Source organism: Meles meles, chromosome 7 (assembly GCF_922984935.1).
Source record: "Meles meles chromosome 7, mMelMel3.1 paternal haplotype, whole genome shotgun sequence".
NCBI lineage: Eukaryota > Metazoa > Chordata > Mammalia > Carnivora > Mustelidae > Meles > Meles meles.
In genome coordinates this window covers 105,341,400-105,365,437 of record NC_060072.1, presented here as the reverse complement: position 1 = coordinate 105,365,437, position 24,038 = coordinate 105,341,400, and the positions used below count along the sequence as shown (strand labels likewise).

Here is a 24,038-nt window from a genome sequence, read left to right as displayed (position 1 = left end):
TGATCTCAGGATCCTGGGATCATGCCCCGCATCGGGCTCTCTGCGCCATGGGGAGCCTGCTTCCTCCTCTCTCTCTGCCTGCCTCTCTGCCTAGTTGTGATTTCTCTCTGTCAAATAAATAAAATATTAAAAAAAAAAAAAAAGAATGAAGAAAGCTAGAAGCGCCTAACTTTGGGGGCAGAAAAGGGAGAATGAATGAAGCAGGGCCTCCAGTGGAATGGAATCCACACACTTGACTTCATCATCTCCCTCCCTTCCTTTCCCAGTTTGGTTACTGGTTGCTGCTACCGCCTCCTGGAGAACCCCACCATTAGTCACCAGAAGAACCGCCCCACCCGGGAAGCCATCACGCGCCTGCTCGGTGTCGCCTTGACACGTTATAACCATATGCTCAGTAAGTTAGCCCTCTGCTTTGCCCCACGTTTTCCATTTTGCCTATAATTTCTCACGTTTAGTACATCCACAGGTGCTACGGTGAAGATCATCCAGATGCTGCAGCACTTTGAACACCTGGCCCCTGTACTGGTGGCAGCTGTGAGCCTGTGGGCAACTGATTATGGAATGAAGAGCATAGTGGGGGAGATTGTAAGGTGACTCTTTTCTAAGTTTCTGATTCTCCTCTTTCTCAGGGGGAAGATACCGAAAGATCGGAAGTTCTCTGTCACTGTAGCTTTCTTAGACATGAGATAGCAGTCTTACCTCCCCTTACTAGGAACTGAATTATCTTGCTATGGCTGTGTTTGCTTCCCTGCATAGAGAGATCGGGCAGAAGTGTCCCCAGGAGCTGAGTCGGGACCCTGCAGGGGCAAAGGGCTTTGCAGCCTTCCTGACAGAACTAGCAGAACGCATCCCAGCCATCCTGATGTCCAGCATGTGCGTTTTGCTGGATCATCTGGATGGAGAGGTACGTGGTCCCCCAGGGATCTCAATTCTTCTAGGGATTTTAAGTCCATTGCTGAAAGGCTATTTCTTAAAACAAGAAGATGGCTTTCCCTTGAAGTCGGGTTATCTAAGCATAACTCGGCAGTTTCTTCCTACAGAGAAGCAGGTATAGTTCATTGACTAAAGAGCCACTGATTAATCCCCATTTCAGTATCAGTTGGGTTTATCCAGGTCTGATGGAGGGGATGGCAGTTCCACACCTCAGATCTAGTGAGAGTCACTCGGCTATGATTTGGGGTCCCTTCCTCAGGACGAAGCCCCTTCCATTCTTCCTACCAATCTAGCTTGCATGCACTCCATACAGTGCCACCTCTCCATTCTTTCTGCTGGTTGCCTCTCAGACTGATGCAGGGCACTTCTAGGTGAACATCAAGGACAAAAACAGTCTACTCAGTCATCTAATCTACTTTAACTTCTTGTGCGAGACCCCATTCTCTGGCCCCTGGCCTGGCAAAACCCCAGTCCCTGTTCAGCAGCTCCTGCAGTGGACTTGCTTGGCACCCTAGGGCTGATTTGTACTTCCTCATGTCTCATTCTTTGTCGGTAACATGTGAGAAGGGGAGGGGGGGAGGGAGTGTTTTATTGGGAAGGACCAAAGGCTTTGAGGCCTCCAATGAAGGGTAGGAATGAATGTTTTTCAAATGTGGGTAGATGTGATGAGGCTTATGGGGAGAAATTATTGGGGGCTCTTGTTTATTTTGTCCCTGCTTTCTCCTCTGAGCAGACACGGCCCCTTCCAGTGAATATATAAGCAGCTGACCAGAAAAATTCATAGTGAAGCAAACTTACCCTTAACTTAAGGCCTTGCCACTTCTTTGTGCCTGGACAGGCTCAAGAGTTTGGGGAAAGGAGAGTTAGGACTGGAGTGCAGTGCCTCAGACCAATTCTGTTTCCCTCCCTTAGAATTACATGATGCGCAATGCTGTGCTGGCAGCCATGGCAGAGATGGTCCTGCAGGTTCTGAATGGTGATCAGCTGGAAGAAGCAGCCCGAGACACCAGAGACCAGTTCTTGGACACCTTGCAAGCCCATGGCCATGACGTCAACTCCTTTGTGCGGAGCCGTGTCTTACAGCTCTTCACCCGAATCGTCCAGCAGAAGGTGACTAACCTTCTGCTTGGTAAAAATGTACAGTACTCTATGTACAGGCCAAAGAAAAAAGGAATCCATTGTCCCACAGTAGAGTCTAGGATTCAGATTGTTACTGGCAGTGATAAAGGTCTTCCTCTACCAAGGACAAGAATGCCTGGCTCCATTTAAGGATTACACTGTATCTTAACCACTACAAAGAGAAACTGTTTTATATCCCATAAAAAAAGTTTCTTTAGAATGGGTGGGGAGCTCAGTTAGAGGGTACTTCAAGGTCAACTTGAGCAGAATGCATGATGTGGGATGTGAGCTCACCCTTCTTTCCCTGCCCCACACAGGCTCTCCCCTTGACACGTTTCCAAGCAGTGGTGGTCCTAGCAGTGGGACGGCTGGCAGACAAGTCGGTGTTAGTATGTAAAAATGCCATTCAGCTGCTGGCCAGTTTTCTTGCCAATAATCCCTTTTCTTGCAAGGTAAGTCAGCTTGACCTACCCCAAGGAGAAGGAATTAAGTGGAAACAGGAATCAAATTCTGTGACTAGTGGCCCTGAAACTCATTTGACCTTGGTAGCTTAGTGACACTGACCTTGCTGGACCACTGCAGAAGGAAACCCAGAAATTACAAGAGATGAGGGCCCAGAGACAAGCTGCAGCTGCTTGTAAGTAGTTCCTGCATAGGATTCCCCACCCTAGACATGCTGCTCCCTGCCATCAGAAGGTCCAGGGAAAGAGTCTAAGTGAGACTTTCTCCTTCAGCTGCAGTGCTGGACCCAGAGGAGGAGTGGGAAGCCATGATGCCAGAGTTGAAGGCTACTCTGCAGCAACTGCTAAAGCTTCCCCAGGAAGAAGAGATTCTTGAGGCTATTGCTAAAACAGAAACCAGTGAAGATGTGAAAACACGCATCCATCAGTTGCTTGCCAAGGCTAGTTACAAGTATGTGAAAGATTCTTTAACGTCCTTTTTATGTTTAGAAATAACTTTTGAGGAACAAGGTTTCTTTAAAATGAACTGTACTTAGGGTATGCTGCAACAAGGTGATGGTAGGTGTTTTCTTTGTAGTAATGTCCTGAACACCAGGTTGATGCTAACGGCATAGTCCGCAATTAAGTATGCTTTTTTTTTTAAGGAATATTATTTTTATTAACTTAAATTGTAGTATTAGCCCCAGGAATACAGGTCTTTGAATCATCAGGTTTACACATTTCACAGTGCTCACCATAGCACACACCTCCCCAATGTCCATCACCTGGCCACCCTCTCCCTAGTAACCCTCAGTTTGTTTCATGAGATTAAGAGTCTCTTATGGTTTGTCTCCCTCCGGATCCCATCTTGTTTCATTTTTTCCCCTCCCTATCACTGCCCCCCTGCCCTGCCTCTCAAATTTCTCTTATCATAGAAATCATGTGATAATTGTCTTTCTCTGATTGACTTCTTTTGTTAAGCATGCTTTTGTACTTTTAGGAATGTTTAAAGAAACTTTACAACAACTAAATGTAAATGATATTATAATTAAATATGCAAAAGCTCTCCATTTGAAGAAGAAAGCCTGTTATTCTAGCTCTATAATTTCAAGTTAGTTTTTTAAACTTCCTGGGCCTCAGTTTCCTTATTTGTAAAATAAGAGATTGATGAGGGGCACCTGGCTGACTCAACTCTTGATCACAGTCATGAGTTGAAGCTCCACATTAGGCAAAGAGCTTACTTAAAATCTTTTTAAGATTTTGGGGCGCCTGGGTGGCTCAGTGGGTTAAAGCCTCTGCCTTTGGCTCGGGTCGTGATCCCGGGGTCCTGGGATCCAGCCCCGCGTCGGGCTCTCTGCTCTACAGAGAGCCTGCTTCCTCCTCTCTCTCTGCCTGCCTCTCTGCCTAGTTGTGATTTCTCTCTGTCAAATAAATAAAATATTAAAAAAATATATATTTTTAAGATTTTATTTATTTATTTGACAGAGACATAGGGAGAGAGGGAACACAGCAGGGGGAGAGGGAGAAGCAGCCTTCCCACTGAGCAGGGAGCCTAATGCGGGCCTCAATCCCGGGACCCTGGGATCATGACCTGAGAAGGCAGATGCTTAACGACTGAGCCACCCAGGCGGCCCTTAAAAATAAAATCTTTAAAAAAATAATTTAGTACACTCACATGGTACAGAATTTTAAATTACAAAAAGGGCATGTATTGTAAAGTCCCTTCCAAACCTATTTCCCAGCCACTTAGTTCTCCTTTTCAAGAAAAGCAACCTTCTGAGTTTATTGCACATTCTTCTAGAGATAACACAGACATGTTATCAAACATATGTTCTTTTCCTCCCCTTCTTACACAGATGATCGAATTTTCTACCCACTGATCTACTACCTGGCTTTTTTTTATGGATCCATGTAGAGTAGTGTTTTTAATATTTATGCATAAATAGCTACCTCATTATTTCTCATGGCCACACGGAATCCCATCGTATGGATGTACCATAAATTAATCAGTTGATGAACACTTGTTTTTTCCAAACTTTGACTTAGCAAAGTTTTTAACCAGATGTTAGGAGTAGGTTTGTGACCTTTAAAATTTGAAAAGCATCATTTGAGGTTTTTTGAAGACTGTGAAGTCTTGTCACTTCAGAAATGGGGAAAGTGTTTTGAGCTCTACTCTGAGTAGGTACTTCTTTGTAAGCATGAGAAGTGTTCCTTTTCTTTGGGGCAAGAGGTCTAGCTTCTCGATGGAACCATGAGGTAGGCTCCGTGACAGAAGGTTGCAGTGACACTCTTGTGGGTTCCGAGTTGGTAACAGGTGGATGTTCTTCTAGGCAAGCCATTCTTCTCACTCGAGAAGCCCTGGGCCACTTCCAGGAGTCTGAACCTTTCAGTCACATGGATCCAGAGGAGTCAGAGGAGGCCAGGTTCCTGAATCTCCTGAAGACTATCTTCAAAGGTAATTCCTTCTCCTTTTTCAGTTAGCAAATATAACATTTCAGCTAGAATTTGTGGGCCATTGACTTTATGCCAGACGCTGACTGGACCAGCAGAACCCAGTGCTGAAGGAATCGAGGAACAACTGGCTGTGGCTCTGCTCTGGAATGGAAGTAGCCCGAGGGCCTCAGATTAATAGTCATACAGTGCAAAAGAGCGTTTCCAAACCACAGAGGACTTTATCGAGAAATACCAAGATAATTTAGAATAGGTTCTAAATGTATACCTTCCCACTGAGGAAACACATCCAATAGCTGTTGGATTGTCCCATATGCCGTTGAGCAACAACCATCCCATAATTCTCTCTTAGGCCCAGCAGCTTCCACACAGGAGAATTCCCAGGGCCCCGCAGGGAACACGGGCCCAGAACGGACAGTCTGTGAAGACAAGCCCAGCGCATCAGAGCCTGGGAAAGCCAGGGAACACGATGAGCTGGTGAAGCAGGAGATGCTGGTGCAGTATCTGCAGGACGCCTATAGCTTCTCTCTGAAGATTACTGAGGCCATCAGCATCATCAGCAAGATGATGTATGAGAACACGACAACAGGTAGGCCAGCCTCCCTCTCTGGAAGAACTGGGTCTTGGGGCTGGAAAAACCAGTCTCATCCATATTTTATTGACGACTGTCTGCTCCTTCAAAAATAAAGGGATTTCTTTATTTCTTTTGGCTGCGTGCAGCCCCTTGGAGCATATGCATATTAGCACATACAGTATTTCCCGGGAGAGCCGTCTGGGAGTCGACGTTTTCAGGGAGAATGAGGAAAGCTGCCACTTGAGCGTTGCCACACTAAGAAAGCTTCTAGCGCTAAGTACTAAGGGAATTTTGCCAAGTGGATGGGTGACATGTGTCTCCTCTCAGTGGTACAGGAGGTGATTGAATTCTTTGTGATGGTGTTCCAATTTGGGGTACCTCAGGCCCTGCTCGGGGTGCGCCGCATGCTGCCTCTCGTCTGGTCTAAGGAGCCTGGTGTCCGGGAAGCTGTGCTTAATGCCTACCGCCAGCTCTTCCTCAGCCCCAAGGGGGACTCTGCCAGGTCAGTGTGGTACCTTCACCTTCGTGGACGTTTCTGAGACCAGCCTATCATAGGATGTCTGCACTCCCCTAAAGAAATGGCAGGGAGCAGGGGTATAGTTCTAGAAGAGTTCTGAATCCATAGGCCTATAGATCTGGAATGGGGCTCAGGGTGGGAGTGGACTTCTAGTCAAGCCCATCCTATGTGGTTACATAACACTGTGTTTGGATAGCCCTAATAACCTATTTGCCAGGTTCAGACTTAGCAGTTTTTAATGACCTCTGCTCTCTGTTCTTCCCTCAGAGCCAAGGCCCAGGCTTTGATTCAGAATCTCTCGTTGCTGCTAGTGAATGCCTCAGTTGGGACCATCCAGTGTCTTGAGGAAATTGTAAGTCTCCTTACTTCTTTATTTTCTTCCTTTCTTTCTTTTTAAGCTGGTTTATCTATTTAAGTGATCTCTACACCTAGCATGGGGCTCAAACTCACAACCCCAAGACCAAGTATTGCACATTCCACAGCCAGCCAGGCGGCCCCTTACTTCTGCTTTCTTTATTCATTTAGTAAGTATCAGTGGTTACTGTGTGTTCAGCAATTTACTCAGCCCCACAAAGTATAAGATTGCATTCAAGTTCCCAACTTAAAAGGAATCAACAGTGTTTCAGGTAGCCAAAGGATGCAAAACATTTATAGAACGATGTAGCACATAGGTAGTTAGTGCCCGAAAAAGTGGCACAAGTAGTGTTTATAGCAGCAATGATAATATGGTAACACGTCGTATATGCCAGGCACTACTCTCAGCAGTTTGCTCGTACGAACTTGTGTGATCCTCACACAACCCTGTGGGGTGATGCTGTTCGTGCACATTTTACGGTGAGAGAAGTCTGAGGCACTGAGAGGTTAAAGGACTCGGCTAATTACAGCTGGTTCGTGGGAGAGACTCAGGCAATAAGAGGTCTGGAAAACACACTCTTTTTTTTTTTAAGATTTTATTTATGTATTTGAAAGAGAATGAGAGAGATGGCACGAGATGGGGAAGGGTCAGAGGGAGAAGAAGGCTCCTCACTGAGCAAGGAGTGTGATGTGGGACTCGATCCTAGGACTCCAGGATCATAACCTGAGCCAAAGGCAGTTGCTTAGCCAACCGAGCCACACAGGTGCCCCAGGAAAACATACTCTTAACTTGTGTGTTACTCTGACAATTCCGAAGAGGCAAAGAGAACAGTTTGGAGTAGGTGGTAGGACTTAAGCGGGATCTTGAGAAGTACAATATATGAGAATTAGAGAAAAGAGAGTAGCACAGAGATGGAAAGCCAACAGTACAGAAAGTTCCAGAATGAATATCGTGTTCTGGCTGGAAATTGTTACCTAGAAAAGATAATAAAGTGGGAGTGTAGGTTGGAACCGAACTGTAAAGGTCCCTGAAGGCCTTTCACAGGTCCTGGACTTTTTTGTTTGCTGCCAGATCTGCGGTGGAGCATGATGCTGGCCATCTTTCCCTCCTTGGGGGAGGTGCAGGGGTGGGGGTGGGTACCCTGCTGGCAGCCCCTGGCCAGAAGGCTCCGAGGCTAGCTCCTGGCCCAGAGCCCCTCTGGTGGGCAAAGGAGAGCTACTTCTACAGGACAATCATGGCGCGATGGAGTAGGCGTTTGGGAACAGATTGGTGGAGAGGAGGCTGCTGTCAGTGTGCAGCTTTGGAACACTGGACTTGGTGGGAGGCAAAGCTATGGAACTGCACCTTTTTTTTTAAGATTTTATTTATTTGAGAGGCACCTGGGTGGCTCAGTGGGTTAGGCCTCTGCCTTCAGCTCAGGTCATGATCTCAGGGTCCTGGGATCGAGCCTCGCATCGGGCTCTCTGCTCAGCAGGAAGCCTGCTTCCCCTCTCTCTCTGCAGCTCTGCCTGCTTGTGATCTCTCTGTGAAATAAATAAATACAAATTTAAAAAAAAAAAGATTTTATTTATTTGAGAGAGAGAGGAGAGAGAGAGCACACATGAGCGTGGAGGGGGAGAGGGAGAGAGAGAAATAGACTCCCTGCTGAGCAGGGAGCCCAACGTGGGGCCGGATCCCAGGACCCCGGGATCATGACCTGAGCTGAAGGCAGATGCCCAACCAACTGACCCAGCCAGGACCCCCAGAACTGCACTTCATAGAAGATAAAGTTTAAAGGAAGAATGGGGGGGCACCTGGGTGGCTCAGTTCGTTGGGCCTCTGCCTTCATTCAGCTTGGATCATGATCCTAGGACCCCAGAATTGAGTTCCCATCAGGCTCCCTGCTCAGGACTGAGCCTGCTTCTCCCTCTCCCTCTGCCACACCCCCTGCTTGTGTGTGCACATGTACATGCTCTCCCCCCCACCACATAAATAAATTAAAAAAAAAAAAATAGAAATTAGGGTGGCTCAATGGGTTAAAGCCTCTGCCTTCGGCTCAGGTCATGATCCCAGGGTCCTGGAATCGAGCCCCGCGTCGGACTCTCTGCTCGGCGGGGAGCCTGCTTCCTCCTCTCTCTCTCTCTGCCTGCCTCTCTGCCTACTTGTGATCCCTGTCTGTCAAATAAATAAATGGAATCTTTAAAAAATAAAAAAATTTTAAAAGTTAAAATTAAAAAAGAAAAAGGAAGAATAGTTAAGATTACATGGAAAAAAATTAGTTGACCATGAAGTTCTAAATATATGTGACTAAGTGCTCTGGGCAAAATGAGAAGGCAAGGAAGGATGAAGCTTCTGTTTTGGGCTTATTGAGTTGTGGTAACAGTAATAAGACCGATGAGAAATCTCTCGAATGTGGTCAGAACCACGGATCCACACAGATCCAAACAAAGTCACTTTCAATACATCGTCTTAACAAACGTAGTTTTGAGGGCATGAGGGTGAAAAAGTGACAGAGCTGGAAGTGCCTCCCCAAACCCTGAGTTCATGTTCGAGCCTTCCTCCTCCTTTACCGTGGCCTAAGTGTTGCTTTTACCCACCTCAGATTCTCTGTGTTCTCATCAGAGAAGTGGGCCAAGGACCGGGCAAATCATTATTTTCTGGCCTGAGCCCTTTTTCTTTTCTCTTCAGCTCTGTGAGTTTGTGCAGAAGGATGAGCTAAAGCCAGCAGTGACCCAGGTGCTGTGGGAGCGGGCAACCGAGAAGGCCCCCTGCTCTCCTCTGGAGCGCTGCTGCTCTGTCATGCTTCTTGGGATGATGGCGCGGTGAGGCTTTGGGTCCCCACAGGCAGTAGGGATGAGGGCAAGGGAGGGAGGGCTCGGAGAAGGTACCCTTCCCTTCAGTACCGGCAGTCAGGCCCAGCAGCTATAGGTGTGAGCTGGCTACCTCAATGAAAAGTAAAAATAAAAGAGTGCAAGTACCAGCCCCCAAACCCCTCCCCCCAGCCTGCCCCGCAGAATTGATGGGATTCATTACAGCAAGAGGGCCTCCGAGGGCTAGCCGTGTCAGAGCCTCTTTTGTAGTATTCCAGGGCTCTCAGAAAGCCTTGCGCCAAATCTGTTACCTACCCTACCTGGCATTGTCCCCTACAGAGTGCTGTTTCTGACTAGCTTTAACTCAGTGGCTTCATTCCTCTAGAGGGAAACCAGAAATCGTGGGAAGCAACTTAGACACACTGGTGAGCATAGGGCTGGACGAGAAGGTTCCACAGGACTACAGACTGGCCCAGCAGGTGTGCCATGCCATTGCCAACCTCTCTGACAGGAGAAAGGTACGTGGGGTCTCCAAACCCAGGAGAATGGGGATCCTCTTATCCACTTTCAACACATACCCATGTTTTGTCTTTGCTCTTCTCCACAGCCTTCTCTGAGCAAGCGTCACCCCCCCTTCCGGCTACCTCAGGAACACAGGCTGTTTGAGCGACTGCGGGAGGTGATCACAAAGGGTGAGCTGTTACAAGGGCCTGGGGTGGAATCGAGTCCCTTGTCTACACTGGGTAACTTCTCCCTTCTCCACTTCAGGCTTTGTCCACCCAGACCCACTCTGGATCCCATTCAAGGAGGAAGCGGTGACCCTCATTTACCAGCTGGCAGAGGGCCCCGAGGTGATCTGTGCCCAGATATTGCAGGGCTGTGTGAAACAGGCCCTGGAGAAGCTGCAAGAGAAGAGCAGTGCCCAGGAGGGCCCCAGTGAGTGGGCAGAGGGTCCCCAGTGGGCAGCAGCCAGATTCTGCTGCTTTCCTTGTTGGGCCGGAGGCCTCTGCCAACACAGCTTCCTGCCGCAGCCCCTCACCTCTCTCATACTACACTCGGTCACTTTTGTCACCCAGATCCGGCCTGTGAGCAAGGGCAAGAGCTTTCAGAACAGGGTTTAAGGGCCCTGTGAGACGTGATTTTGTCTTTTTCTCACTGCTTTCGCTCTCCCCTCCTTCAGAGAACACCCCCATGCTCCCTACTTTCCTGCTGATGAACCTGCTCTCCTTGGCGGGCGACGTGGCCCTGCAGCAGCTGGTGCATTTGGAGCAGGCAGTGAGCGGAGAGCTCTGTCGGCGCCGGCTTCTCCGAGAGGAACAGGAGCAGAAGACAAAGGATCCCAAGGAGAAGGTGAATGAACAGCCTGGGCATTTGGGTTTGTGTATTTGTTTCATGGCCTTGCGTCATTCGCATAGTCACATTGCCTCCTGGGGATCCCTGCTTTTCTACCCCTAAATAAAATGAGAAAGACGCTCTGCTCCTTGCTGCTGTTACTCTGGGAGACATTAGTGAGAACAAAGACAGAGCAGTCCATTCACGATCACCCAGGAAGGAAGACTTTAAGGAAACAGGGCACTGAGTTAGGGACCTCAGCCGGCAGCACAGGCTGCCCCCACAGAGGCTCTCCTTGTGAGGACGAGCACACCCCCGCCCCCCTTTCCCATCAGCCTTGGTCACTGGGCCTGCCACCTGATGGGAGCTTTGTGTTCTCCACTAGAGGCAGTGATGTCTTGCAAACCAATGAGACACGGAGCCTTGCAGCCGTGGAATAAGGTCTGACCTCTGTGACCTTGAACCACTGTCCACATGACCCGTCTGTTGACTGTATACAGGAAATGACATGATTCTCTGAGGGATGGGTTCAGAGATGGAGGAATATGCTTTGGCAACTTGAATATAAATGCCATTTGTTCAGTTTTGAATTTGCCAATTCAGATTTGGCAACATGAAAACAAAACTACAAAGACCTAGTTCTTTCCTATTGAATTCAGGAGTCCTCCCTCCGCACAGACGCATTTGATAGGTGTAGGAGTGAGTGGTTGTGCAGAGCTTGCCTTTCCCCAGATGCATTCTTGCAAAATGAAAGATAGGCTAGGGGTGGGGGGGCGCCCGGGTGGCTCAGTGGGTTAAGGCTCTGCCTTCAGCTCAGGTCATGATCTTAGGGTCCTGGGATCGAGCCCCGCATTGGGCTCTCTGCTCCTCTCTGCCTGCCTCTCTGCCTAGTTGTAATCTCTGTCAAATAAATAAAATCTTAAAATAAAAAAAAAAGAAAGAAAGATAGGCTGGGATGAAGATAGATGCTGCCCCGCATGGGCCGTGATGCCTGGTTTCTCCCCCAAGCATGCCGGCTCTGAGACCGCCCTGGAGGAGGAGATGGGACTGGCGGGCGCTACTGCTGACGACACAGAGGCAGATCTCATCCGTGGCATCTGCGAGAAGGAGCTGCTAGATGGTAAGACTGGCTGAGGGGCCTGCTCCCCAGCCGAGATAGCCTGTCCCAAACCGAGAGATGTCCTTCTGACAGGCACACAGGTCCTGGCTGCCTTCATTCCACTTCTGCTCAAAGTCTGCAACAACCCTGGCGTCTATAGCAGCCCAGAGCTCTCCGCTGTGGCTTCACTTGCCCTGGGCAAGTTCTGCATGATCAGGTAGGCCCTGGGGGTGGCGGAAGCGCCTGCTCGGAGAGGATGGGATCGACAGGCTCCCTGATGGTCCTCTCCTGATCCCCTAGTGCCACTTTCTGTGACTCCCAGCTTCGTCTGCTGTTCACCATGCTGGAAAAGTCCTCACTCCCCATTGTCCGCTCTAACCTCATGATTGCTACTGGGGATCTGGCCATCCGCTTCCCCAATCTGGTGGACCCCTGGACACCTCATCTGTATGCTCGGTAAGAGAGCCCTCATGACTCTTTCTTTCTCTCTCTCTCTTTTTTTTTTTTTAAGATTTTATTTATTTATTTGACAGAGGGAGAGTACAAAGCAGGGGGTGTCACAGGCAGAGGGAGAAGGAGAAACAGGCTTCCCACTGAGCAGGGAGTCTGATGCAGGGCTTGATCCTAGCCAGGACCCCCGGATCATGCTCTAGCCAAGGCAGACGCTTAACTGACTAAGCCACCCAGGCTCTCCCCTCATGAGACTTTAGCAAGCCTCGCCAGCTCCAGGAGGCTGCAGTGTGACCAGTATTAGAATCATTAAAACTGTATTTGTCTGGTCTTCAGCATTACCCTGAATATCTGTTTGATACCTGACCTGTACAGGCCTTAGCTAAATATGGCCCAAAAGGGATTGGTGCCTCTGTTCAAAGCCTTGGCTACAAGCTTGGCCTCTTTCCCCAATCCCAGTTTTCTAACTGCTTCTAGAATGTCACATTAAGAAAGGGTAATAGAGGGGCGCCTGGGTGGCTCAGTGGACTGGGCCTCTCTCTTCAGCTCAGGTCATGATCTCAGGGTCCTGGGATCGAGCCCCACATCGAGCTTCCTGCTCAGCGGGAGTCTGCTTCCCCTTCTCTCTCTGCCTCCCTCCCTGCCTACTTACAATCTCTGTCTGTCAAATAAATAAGATCTTTAAAAAAAATAAAAGAAGAAGGGGTAATAATACAGCGACGCTTGGTTGGCTCAGTCAGTAGAGCATAAGACTCTTGATCTTGGGGTCATGAGTGTGAGCCCCATATAAGGGTAGAATTTACCTTAACAAAAAAAAAAAAAAGAAGAAGTAGGGGCAATTCCTGCTGAGGGCCCTTCCTGCCAGTGTTGGTCCCACTGAGTCAGGATTTCCTTCCTAGGCTCCGGGACCCAGCTCAGCAGGTGCGGAGAACAGCAGGGCTGGTGATGACCCACCTGATTCTAAAGGACATGGTGAAGGTGAAGGGGCAGGTGAGCGAGATGGCCGTGCTGCTCATCGACCCGGTACCTCAGATCGCTGCCCTGGCCAAGAACTTCTTCAATGAGCTTTCTCACAAGGTGAGAGGCAGACAGGCAGCAGAGAGCTCACTGCTGAGGGAGGAGGCACATCACTGTCCCTATAACGTGACTCTCTCTCCCAGGGCAATGCGATCTATAACCTCCTTCCAGATATCATCAGCCGCCTGTCAGACCCCGAGGGAGGGGTGGAGGAAGAGCCTTTCCACACCATCATGAAGTACGGTTGCCTGGGCCCAGAAGCACATTTTTCCTATAGCTTATCCTTAGGAATCCGACAGACCCATGTTTGCATTTTGGTTCTGCTACATTTTAGCTGCGTGGCCTTCAGCAATAACTGAACCTCTTTGCGTCTGCTCCTCTAGTGAATGAGGCCTGGGATGCTGGCCCCTTAGTTCTTGATCAAGTTTCTAATGTGGTAGGCACATAGGCATCCTCACCGCACGACACCCACTTTTGTTACGAATTCCCATTCTCGGTGAACATTTCTCCAGGGGTAGGTGGACCTTTCTCTGAGGCAGGAAGAGGGCAGGAGGAACTGTGAGGCAGGCATGAGCCATGGCCGAAGGGATTCTCTCCCGGGCCAGGAGGGCAATAGAGGGCTGGTGCACGGGGAGGGATGGCTGTCCCTGGGAGGTCACACGTCCACATCTCCCGTCCCTCAGGCAGCTGCTCTCCTACATCACCAAGGACAAGCAGACTGAGAGCCTGGTGGAGAAGCTGTGTCAGCGCTTCCGCACGGCCCGGTAGGTTGCTATCTCCTGGGGTGGCCCCTAGGCTGTGGGAGCCTACTGAGGAAGGACGGGCCTTTACCTCTCTATCCCGCGACTCCCCCCCGCCATCTGCAGGACCGAGCGGCAGTACCGGGACCTGGCCTACTGTGTGTCACAGCTGCCCCTTACAGAGCGAGGCCTCCGCAAGATGCTGGACAACTTTGACTGCTTTGGGGATAAACTGTTGGATGAGTCCATCTTCAGTGCTTTCTTGTCGGTTGTGGGAAAGCTGCGGCGTGGGGCCAAGCCCGAGGGCAAGGTGAGCCTGGCTGCCGAGCCGGCCCTCTGCATACTGCCCGGCCCGCCTCACCTGCCCCAGGCTGCCCTCAGCCAAGTCCCCAGCACCACCTGAGCCCAGCTCTTTCTGTATCTGACTCCTGTTTCTCTCTCTCTCTCTCTCTCTCTCTCTCTCTCTCTTTTGAAATGGACTTCATTTTTTACAGCAGTTTTAGGTTCAAAAGCAAAATTGAGTGGGAGGTATAGAATTCCTCCATATGCCCCCTGCCCCCATCCACACGCACCACCTCCTCTAAGATCAACATCCGCCACCAGTGGCGCATCTGCTACAATCGATGAACCTCTGTTGACACATCATTATCACCCAAAGTCCATAGTTTATCTTAAGGGTCACTCTCAGTGTGCACTCTGGGTTTGGACAAGAGTGTAATGCCCTGTGTCCATCATTCTAGTATCCTACAGTGCAGTTTCGCTGTCTAAGAAGTCCTCAGGGCTCCCCCACTCACCCTCTGTCCCCCCAACCCCCAGCAACCACTGATTTGTTTTACTTTTCCACAGTTGTGCCTTTTCCAGAACATCCTATACTTGCAGTCACGCACTGTGAACCCCTCTCAGGTTCTCTCGGTGATCTGCATTTTAGTTTTCACCATGTCTTTTCATGACTTGTTTATCATCATAGAAGTAACTGTGTTTCCAGGTCTGCTCTTCATGGCTTCTTCCCTTCCAGGCTATAATAGATGAATTTGAACAGAAGCTTCGGGTCTGCCACACCAGAGGGTTGGATGCAGTGGAAGACCTTGAGCTTGGCCGAGGGGGTAGCCAGAGGGCCCCATCAGCCAAGAAACCATCCACTGGTATGTGAGGCTGCCCCACAGGTGGAGTGATCCGGCCCTCCTCTCAGAGCTTCCTTTTTGGAGACTCATGTCTCTGCCTTTTCTAGTCTCTAAGCGGCACCAGCATCTGGCTTCTGCAGCCTCATCAGATGGTGACTTTGTCACCCCCGAGCCCCGCCGTACCACCCATCGGCATCCAGACACCCGACAGCGAGTTTCAAAAAAGAAACCCAGAATCGTCTTCTCGAGTGATGAGTCCAGCGAGGAAGGTACGATGCTCCCTCCTGGCCTTGGCCCAGATGGAGCGTAACTTGGGGGCTGAGGCTGGTTCTGATGGGGTCCTGCTGTATAGATTGTCTCCACCGCCTCCCCCCGAGGTGTCTTCCCCTCGTGCCATTTGGGTTTTGTTTCTTCTGCATGGTCTGGAGCCATCCCACTTGTTCCCTGAGATCTACTTTTCACCATCTTTGTGACTCAGCTTTTTTTTATTCCTCCAATGCTCTGAGTAGAGCTTTCAGCAGAGATGACAGAAGATGAGACACCCAAGAAGACCACACCCATCCGCCGAGCACCTCCTCGAAGGCACAGGACCTGAGAGGTCATCTTGCCTGTTCCCATCCCTGCTGGGCAGGGTGTCTTGCTGGGTGACCTAGAAGTCCGGTGCTCTTGTAAAATACCTGTTTGCCTGTCTTCTTGTCTTTTTAACATTTAATGGTCTTTATAATGTAAAGCATTTTTCTTAAACTAGCCCAACTGAACTGAATTGAGCTGCTTTCACCGGATTATATGTCTCCCAGTCTCCTCATTTCCTAGTGAATAAATATTTTTATATACTTTTAGATTTTCCTAGGCTTGTCTGTTTCATCTTTCATGTTAGCCCAGATGCAGGAGGCAGGGAGAGGATTATCAATTCAGAAAGAGGAGACTGAAAGTCCTGGGGCCTATCTCAAGATCTGATAAACTCCATGCTACCTGGTGCCTCATTTTCCCCTTCTTGACCTCCCCACACTGCACAAGTGACAGGATGGCTGCACGGTGGCGAAGCACGCAGAGTTTAGTCTCCAGGTAGACGGGCTCCACTTGAGGACGGTTTTGCCCTCCAGAGGACATTTGGCAATGTTTTTTTTTAGAGGTTTTTTTTGTCATCACAACCTAGATGGGAGGGATGCTCCCTATCAGCATCTAGTGAGGAGAGACCAAGGCTTTTGCTAAATACCGTACAGTGCAGAAGACAGACCCCACAACAGAATGATTCAGCCCAAAGCGTCAGTCAGTGGTGCTGAGGTGGAGAAACCCTTCTCTAGACCCCGAGCTGGTCTGCGTGCTCCCCTCCCCCACTTGTGCTCCCTGAGCCTGTCTCTGGGACAGGGGACTGACCTGGTCACAGGGTTGATGGAAGGTCAGCTCCCCTCCACCATCTGTGCAGACTGCCTATCAGGGCATCACTTTACTGTTCCAGGGGCTGTGGGAAGTCAGCCACACGCGGACACTGCTTTAGCTTGCCCACCCCCTCAGCTCCCCAGGTCTGCTCTGCTGAGTCACCTGGACCATTAGGCAGTGAGCGTGCTCTCATGACGACACTGGTGTCTTGGCTGCCATGACAACAGCAGGCTGCATCAGTAATGCTCCATGGGCACCGAGCTCCCTTTTTGGCATAAGACACTAATGAAAAAGGACCTGTGTGCAGCAAAAGGGAAGATGGGACCTCAGAGACACATTCTAGGTAGTGTGGGAGCATCAAGTCCAAGAAAAGGGTTAATGGTGCTGGCTGAGCCTGGACAGAACGGAAGGGTTAGCAGCTGAGTCCCTACCCTAGGCCCCACCAGACCACCTGTGGTGCTTCCCACCTCCTACACCATTAGGTGCTCTCTGGCCCTGCCCTTGGGGTTCGTGAAAAGCCTGGGAACCAACCGTGCACATGGCTGCCAGACAGACACAGACTTGGCTCTGGGGCCCCACGTTGGGAGGGCAATCCAGGAAGGGTAGGGACTGGGGGGGGGGGTTGGAGTCGGGGTGCGGAGAGCGTGCTTTCTGCCTTTTAAGCAAAGGTTATCACCAGGCCGGCTAAACTTAGCCACAGGCTCTTCAGTTAGAAAAGGGGGCTGGTCTCAGGTTACGCTGGGCCAGCAAAGAGGCCCGTGGATCCCCAGCCCCCACTGATGGCCCTTGTCCCTTCCACCCCAACCCCCCCTAAACCCTCAAGCGTTCTGAACGCAGCCTTTCTTCCATCCAAAGCTGGCAAAACCGGCGCAGCTGGGGCCCCAGACTGTGGAAGGAGATTGGATCCCTCCCTCCGCCTCGCGTGGGGCTGAGGGCCGGTTCCCACCACGTGCCCAAAACGTCCCAAATTTCTCCCTCTTCTGGACTCCTCACCCTTCCCCCAACATCCCGGGGCGCGGGCAGGGTCGGGGCGTCCCTGGCACTGGGGCTGGCCGGCACGTCCCAGGATGGGGAGGGACTTCCGCCCTCACGTCCCACTCTCTGGCCCGGGCTGGAAGCGGTGAAAGGGGCACTGTCTCCTGGCTCCGGCGGCACAGCACTCAGGTCTCCCAGGAGCGACTCTGTGGGAGGCCTCTGGCCTCGCGTCCTCCCCCAGCCGCCCAGCCCCGCCTCAGGGAGAGCAGCGGGTGCACACAGGGCCTGGTTTGTCCGCCCCAATTATCAGCTCTCCCGGCTGCCCGAGCTTGCAGGACAGCGTGACCTTCAGCGCAGAAACCGCCCCCACTCCCCAGCCACCTCACGAGCCCTCGTTCGTCTCCAGGACCCCACTGCCCAGTGCCAGTCCAGACCCCCCGGCCCAAGGAAGCCGGGAGCCAGGGCCCGGGGAGGGGGAAGTGGGGGCTGGGCAGTGCCCGGCAGGAGGCGGGCTGACCCCTCCCGGGCCTTTTCCTCTGCGGCTCCCCCGCCACTACCGAAGAGCCTGGAGAAGTTCCTCAGCCTTCCCGCCTCTCAGCCTCTGAAAGAAAGGGGAGGAGGGTGGCCGCGCACAACCGCGAGGGGTCCCGGCTCCGGCTCCAATTCCCCATCCCACCAGCTCCCAAAGCCCTCCCGTTTCATCTGTAAAGCAACTTTAACGACTCTGGCTCCCGGAGGCCTTCCGTTGTCACCAGGAGCCCGATCCTGGGGTCCACAGTCTCCTGCATGCCCACGAGTGCCATTAGCAATCACCTCCTCCACTGAGCTGGTCTCTGTCCCCTCCCCCACTCCGTCCCTAGCCCACACGCTTGGTGCGTGCACACTGGAAGAAGCAGGCGGGTCCAAAAATTCGGGCCCGGCTACTCGCGGCTTTACGGGCGCACGTAGCTCAGGCCTCCGCGCCCTTGGGCCGCGACTGGGTGAGCCGGTGAGAGGCGGGTCCCGCGCCCCCACGCCCCGCCCAGGCGCTATAAATTTGGACAGCCGCTTCCTCTGATGCTCTCTGCTCTTCCCCGTTCGACAGACAGCCGGATCTTCAGGTGCAGTGCCAGGTAAAACTCGGTAAAGCCAGACAGAGACGGACCTCGAGAGGCCCGGGCACGGCTCCGAAGGGGGCCGGGGACGCTCCCGGACCCGGAGGGGGCTACGCGGCCGCTGGTCGGGCGTGCCCGGCCGGACCTCCGCATTGCAGGGGCGGGAGGACGGGCGTGCCCGGGCGCAGGGTGGGAATGGAGGCCGGGGGGAGGGGAGGGGAGGGCAGCGGCCGGACTGCAGCCCCCACTCTCTAATGCTCGCCTTTTTCTCCCCGCAGCCGCGTGCCCGAGACACGATGGTGAAGGTCGGAGTGAACGGGTGAGTTCGGGGATGGGATAGGGTGCGGCCCCGGGCGAGCGGGTGGAGTACGTGGGTGCGGTGGTCCTACCCCCCCCCACCACACCCGCAAGGAGAACTCAAGGTCGGCGCTCTGACCTGGCGGAGGCTCCCGCCGCATCCCCGGCTGTGGCGCCTCCTGCAATGCCGCCCCTGCGGGTTCGAGCGGCCCGCCGCTCTCCCGGCTTAAGAGCCATCCCCTAATCCCCCAGCCCGAGCTTCTTTCTTTGCTTTCGCGCCCTGTGGGGTCACGTGCCGGGGAGGCGCCCCTCCCCCCAGCCTCTTCCCTCCCCACCCCCACCTCGCCGGCGCGGCCCCAGGCTCCCGGGGCTCGCTCAGCTGGGTGCGCAGCCCGCCGGGAGGGCTCGTTTGCGGTAACCTAGCCGCCATGTTGCAACGGGGAAGGAAGTGAAGGAACCACCGTTAGGAAACCTCCCGTAGCTCCTCACTGTTCTCCTTCCTGGCCTATGACTAAACCTCCTAGGCCTGCTTCAATGGGGTGGAGTCGCCTCTATCCGGTAAGCCAGGTGAGGCAAGGCTTCCCGCAGCCTCGCTCTCGAAAGAGCCTGACTTTCGGAACCTGATCACATCCCTTAAGCTGCCAACCAAATTTCCCTCGGGGATGCTCTTCCTAGATGGTCCTCTGATGAATCAGAAACGTGGGTTCAGGGGAGTCGTCTTTTTTTTTTCTCCGGAGGTGTGGTAGCTGCAGCTTAGTGCCATGTCGGGGGAGCTGAGTCATGGGTAGATAGAAATTTCCACCACAAAATGGCTCCTGTGGCAGCAGCCCCTTATATCTCACTGGCTCTCTTTGAAGCTCTTTTCTTCCTTCGATGCCTAGAACTGACCTATACCTTAAAGGCCAAGGCTATAAAGGTCACTGGGAGGATTAGGTGTCCGTGAGCCTTGGGAATCCTGCCCTTCTCCCTATTCCGTTTTCCAGAAATCAGATCCTCACTCCACTCTAATCTAGGGTTAAATATAGCTGCTTGACCTTTCTGCAGTTGGGGGCCTGGGCTTCTACTCTCTTACTTCTCACCGCCCCCCACCACCACAGCCGTCAGTCACACACACACACACACCTGTTGCTTCTGCTCCTAATTTTTAGAAGAGGGCTTGCAAGGACAGGCAGGTTAGCAAACTAGACCCCTGAGATTAGGGGGTAGGGAAGTACCCTTTTCCCCCTCCTCTTTCCTTTTTGGAGGAAGGGATGGGCTTTCTTCATCCAATTAATTTCTGACCTTTACTCTTGCCCTTTGAGCTTGGTGATGCTAAGTGTGCAAGTCTTTGCTGCCCAGAGGGTGTATCCTGAAGCTGGCCCAGACCAGTGCAGGCATTGTCAGGGCAGATAGTGGGCGTGATAAGTGCCCTGAGCTGCTGTTTCTCTTGGTGGGACTGGTCAGCTGTGTGAGCACTGTAGTCAATGATCAGGAAAATGAGGTTAACCTCCACCTCTAGGACTTAAGGGAGGGGTAGTGTGTGAAGGGGATGGGTGCCGTCATGCAGGGGAGGCTTCAGGGGCAGAAGCACAGGCTACCACCAGCCACGTGGGCAGAGGCCCGGGTTCTGCCACGTGAGACTCAATGGCAAGTTACATATAACCTCCCGGGCCTTTCTGGTCACCTGCTTGTGTGGGGGGAGGAAGAGCAGGACACAGCTCCCAGAAGGGATTGTGTACCTACCGCCAGAAAGTGCTTAAAACAGGGACACAAAAGTGTTCAATAAATACTCTCCAGTTTGATTATTATTAAAGATTCCATTCCAGTGTCCACTCGGGCAGTCAGGCTGACACCTCATTCGCGTGTCCCTAGTTTCTCCCAAGCTTTTCCAAGTCTGGGACATCTTCTCAGCCTGTTGCTCTCAGTGTGTGACCGACAGGGAGGCAGCACACCTTCAGCTGATAATCGAAGAGACTGAGACCCTGAGTGCACACACACGTGCTCACACAACACAGGCACATGTAGCTTCACCTTTTTCTCTGCCACTCATCGCTGACTGGGAAAGGAGCAAGGGCTTCTGTCTCCCTCCACGAAGCTGCACCAGTCAGCTCCGGAAGCCACCCAGCCCAGGGTCGGGGCACAGAGACACCAAGGAGTTGGGCAAGTGTTTGAACTTAATCACCTCTTGGGAAGGCTTCACGTACTGGCCATGCTGTCCTGGCAGGGTTGCGCAGGATAAAATTAGATTTCTTGGGACTAATAGTGGCAGGGAAGTGCCATTTTCTAACCCCTGGAAGGGAAGGAGTTGCCCTCAAACTGTTTCCATGCCCGGGAGGCTTTTCTCTTCTGCCCCACTCATTCCTTCTTGCCCCTTGTCTTTCTCAGATTTGGCCGAATTGGGCGCTTGGTCACCAGGGCTGCTTTTAACTCTGGTAAAGTGGATATTGTCGCCATCAATGACCCTTTCATTGATCTCAACTACATGGTGAGTACTGTCCCTGCAGCCGCGCTAGGGAGCAGAGCCCCACTGAAGCACAGCCCCTCACTGCCCCCTCCCCCTTCCCTCATCCCTCCAGGTCTACATGTTCCAGTATGATTCTACCCATGGCAAATTCCACGGCACAGTCAAAGCTGAGAACGGGAAGCTTGTCATCAATGGGAAGTCCATCTCCATCTTCCAGGAGTAAGTGTGAAGGAGAAACAGGAAATTGGCTCTGAGGGAGGTACTAGGACAGGGTGACCACCTTGGGTACATGGTACCTCACGTCCCTAAATTTGATGTCATCTTACCTTATAGGCGAGATCCCGCCAACATCAAATGGGGCGATGCTGGTGCTGAGTATGTTGTGGAGTCCACTGGGGTCTTCACCACCATGGAGAAGGCTGGGGTGAGTGCCAAGGAGAGTAAAGGTGGGAGGGTATTCACCCTGGGCTCTGGTGTAGGTGTAGTGGGAAGAATGGGGACTGTGGGCTTAGACCAGGAAAGGAGGGCCTCGATTACAAGGATTCCTCCACTGCAGGCTCACTTGAAGGGCGGGGCCAAGAGGGTCATCATCTCCGCTCCTTCTGCTGACGCCCCCATGTTTGTGATGGGTGTGAACCATGAGAAGTATGATAACTCTCTCAAGATTGTCAGGTGAGCATGGCAGAGGGAAGAGGAGTGGAGAAGTGGTCCGGTAATACTTTGTATCACAGGGTGGATCTCCTTGGCCTTGACCTACCTCCCTCTTTTCAGCAATGCCTCCTGTACCACCAACTGCTTGGCTCCTCTGGCCAAGGTCATCCATGACAACTTCGGCATCGTGGAGGGACTCATGGTATGAATGATGGGGAAAGTGTCCCAGGCCCATTGATTTCTCACCCTGGACTGCATCTTTCTGCTTAGAACATGGTCCTCCTGGGTTGGGGGGAGCCACAGAGGTTTCAAGGTCAGGTGGCTCTGTCCCTTAATTCCTCCCAAGGGTGGGTGACATGAGTACTGCGTAGACCCTCACTCCTTCCCCCCATTTCCAGACCACCGTCCATGCCATCACTGCCACCCAGAAGACTGTGGATGGCCCCTCTGGGAAGCTGTGGCGTGACGGCCGAGGAGCTGCCCAGAATATCATCCCTGCTTCCACTGGTGCAGCCAAGGCTGTAGGCAAGGTCATCCCTGAGCTGAATGGGTAAGGTGCCTTCCTGCTTTTCTACCCTAGGAACTTGGGGGGAGGGGAGGGGAGGCGGAGGAATGGTACTGAGCCTTTTTCCCCTTGTCTGTAGGAAACTCACTGGCATGGCCTTCCGTGTCCCCACCCCCAACGTGTCTGTCGTGGATCTGACCTGCCGCCTGGAGAAAGCTGTAAGTGGGGGTTGGAAGAGGTGGCAGGCTAGGGATTAGGGGTGGGGGGGGGGAATAGCAAGATTGGAACTTGGATAACCATCTTATTTTTACCTTGTTAGGCCAAATATGATGACATCAAGAAGGTGGTGAAGCAGGCATCAGAGGGCCCCCTCAAGGGCATCCTGGGGTACACTGAGGACCAGGTTGTCTCTTGCGACTTCAACAGTGACACCCACTCCTCTACCTTTGATGCTGGGGCTGGCATTGCTCTCAATGACCACTTTGTCAAGCTCATTTCCTGGTATGTGGGGTGGGGGGGTTGGTTTGAACGACACCTAGGAAAGTGACTAGAGTCTGGCGCCCTCTGGTGCCCAGTGTGGGGAAATAGCCTTTCACTCCTTGATCTTCCAGGTATGACAATGAATTTGGCTACAGCAACCGGGTGGTGGACCTCATGGTCCACATGGCCTCCAAGGAGTAAGAGCCCCCTGGACCACCAGCCCCAGCCAGAGCAAGAGGAAGAGAGAGGCCCTCAGCTGCTGGGGAATCCCTGCCCCAACTTATCACCCAAAACACCGAGAATCTCCCAACCTCCACTATTTCCATCCCAGACCCCCAAAGAAGGGGAGGGGCTTGGGGAGCCCTACCTTGTCATGTACCATCAATAAAGTATACTGTACCCAGCCAAATCCTTGGGCGTTTTAGCTTTTTCCAGTGTCTGGGATAAAGGGAGCTAGGCTGAGTGCCAAAAGAAATCTTGCTGACTGTACCCAGGAAAGGCCCAGCACACCCCAACCAGGCTTGAACTCTGCCAGAGGTCTTGGGCCTAACAGGAGCATCCCTCCCAAAGGTAGGGGCATTGCATTCACTTGTAAGGGCCATTGGTCTTGGCTTTGGCTCAGTATCCCTCCCAAGGCCCATAGGTGCTAGATGACCAGGATGTGATCCCTTTAGAGGACAAGTCTGTGACCTGGCTGCCTCTGAAAGCTGTTATGTTTGCAGCCAAGGGAAGGGTAACCTTGGCACAGGAAGTCAGGGCTTTGGAATTGGGCTAGCAAGTCTTGTGGCCTTGACCGGTTACCAGGCCACTCCGGCAGAGCCCTAGTAGCATGGAGGACAGCAGAGTGCCAGGGGCAAATTCCACCCTGCCTCCCAGCTATGAGGTCTGGACTAAGTTACTTGCTTTAATGTGCCCTAGTCACTCCCATCTGTAAAATGATAGGCCAGTGCCCAGCCCCTCCAGGTCTTCTAGAAGGATTCTGTTCGGTCAGCTGTGTGAGCACTGTAGTCAATGATCAGGAAAATGAGGTTAACCTCCACCTCTAGGACTTAAGGGAGGGGTGGTGTGTGAAGGGGATGGGTGCTGTCATGCAGGGGAGGCTTCAGGGGCAGAAGCACAGGCTACCACCAGCCACGTGGGCAGAGGCCCGGGTTCTGCCACGTGAGACTCAATGGCAAGTTACATATAACCTCCCGGGCCTTTCTGGTCACCTGCTTGTGTGGGGGGAGGAAGAGCAGGACACAGCTCCCAGAAGGGATTGTGTACCTACCGCCAG

General features: G+C 52.2%; 2 protein-coding genes across 6 annotated transcripts in view; both read left to right on the top strand.

Annotated features, from left to right (window-relative positions):
- NCAPD2 (non-SMC condensin I complex subunit D2) overlaps positions 1 to 15,776 on the top strand; it is a 29,305-nt gene extending 13,529 nt beyond the window's left edge. For all 5 annotated transcript variants that reach the window (XM_046013472.1, XM_046013473.1, XM_046013471.1 and 2 more), the window contains exons 7-32: positions 267 to 394; positions 467 to 590; positions 757 to 904; positions 1,846 to 2,043; positions 2,370 to 2,504; positions 2,602 to 2,689; positions 2,787 to 2,964; positions 4,823 to 4,947; positions 5,296 to 5,532; positions 5,845 to 6,019; positions 6,302 to 6,386; positions 9,057 to 9,190; positions 9,564 to 9,696; positions 9,786 to 9,870; positions 9,947 to 10,114; positions 10,359 to 10,528; positions 11,519 to 11,630; positions 11,703 to 11,826; positions 11,910 to 12,065; positions 12,959 to 13,136; positions 13,220 to 13,314; positions 13,760 to 13,840; positions 13,943 to 14,126; positions 14,832 to 14,958; positions 15,045 to 15,206; positions 15,447 to 15,776. In XM_046013472.1, the coding sequence (XP_045869428.1) occupies positions 267 to 394; positions 467 to 590; positions 757 to 904; positions 1,846 to 2,043; positions 2,370 to 2,504; positions 2,602 to 2,689; positions 2,787 to 2,964; positions 4,823 to 4,947; positions 5,296 to 5,532; positions 5,845 to 6,019; positions 6,302 to 6,386; positions 9,057 to 9,190; positions 9,564 to 9,696; positions 9,786 to 9,870; positions 9,947 to 10,114; positions 10,359 to 10,528; positions 11,519 to 11,630; positions 11,703 to 11,826; positions 11,910 to 12,065; positions 12,959 to 13,136; positions 13,220 to 13,314; positions 13,760 to 13,840; positions 13,943 to 14,126; positions 14,832 to 14,958; positions 15,045 to 15,206; positions 15,447 to 15,532 (3,616 nt within the window). In that variant the 3' untranslated portion in view covers positions 15,533 to 15,776. The remainder of the gene's footprint in view (positions 1 to 266; positions 395 to 466; positions 591 to 756; positions 905 to 1,845; positions 2,044 to 2,369; positions 2,505 to 2,601; positions 2,690 to 2,786; positions 2,965 to 4,822; positions 4,948 to 5,295; positions 5,533 to 5,844; positions 6,020 to 6,301; positions 6,387 to 9,056; positions 9,191 to 9,563; positions 9,697 to 9,785; positions 9,871 to 9,946; positions 10,115 to 10,358; positions 10,529 to 11,518; positions 11,631 to 11,702; positions 11,827 to 11,909; positions 12,066 to 12,958; positions 13,137 to 13,219; positions 13,315 to 13,759; positions 13,841 to 13,942; positions 14,127 to 14,831; positions 14,959 to 15,044; positions 15,207 to 15,446) is intronic.
- A 2,490-nt stretch (positions 15,777 to 18,266) lies between these two features.
- GAPDH (glyceraldehyde-3-phosphate dehydrogenase) lies at positions 18,267 to 23,171 on the top strand. Its single transcript, XM_046011043.1, has 11 exons — positions 18,267 to 18,404; positions 18,665 to 18,705; positions 21,048 to 21,147; positions 21,239 to 21,345; positions 21,460 to 21,550; positions 21,683 to 21,798; positions 21,898 to 21,979; positions 22,176 to 22,327; positions 22,422 to 22,500; positions 22,602 to 22,783; positions 22,894 to 23,171. The coding sequence occupies exons 2-11, from the start codon at positions 18,683 to 18,685 to the stop codon at positions 22,961 to 22,963; spliced, it is 1,002 nt and encodes a 333-aa protein (XP_045866999.1). The 5' UTR covers positions 18,267 to 18,404; positions 18,665 to 18,682; the 3' UTR covers positions 22,964 to 23,171.
- The last annotated feature ends 867 nt before the right edge of the window (positions 23,172 to 24,038 follow it).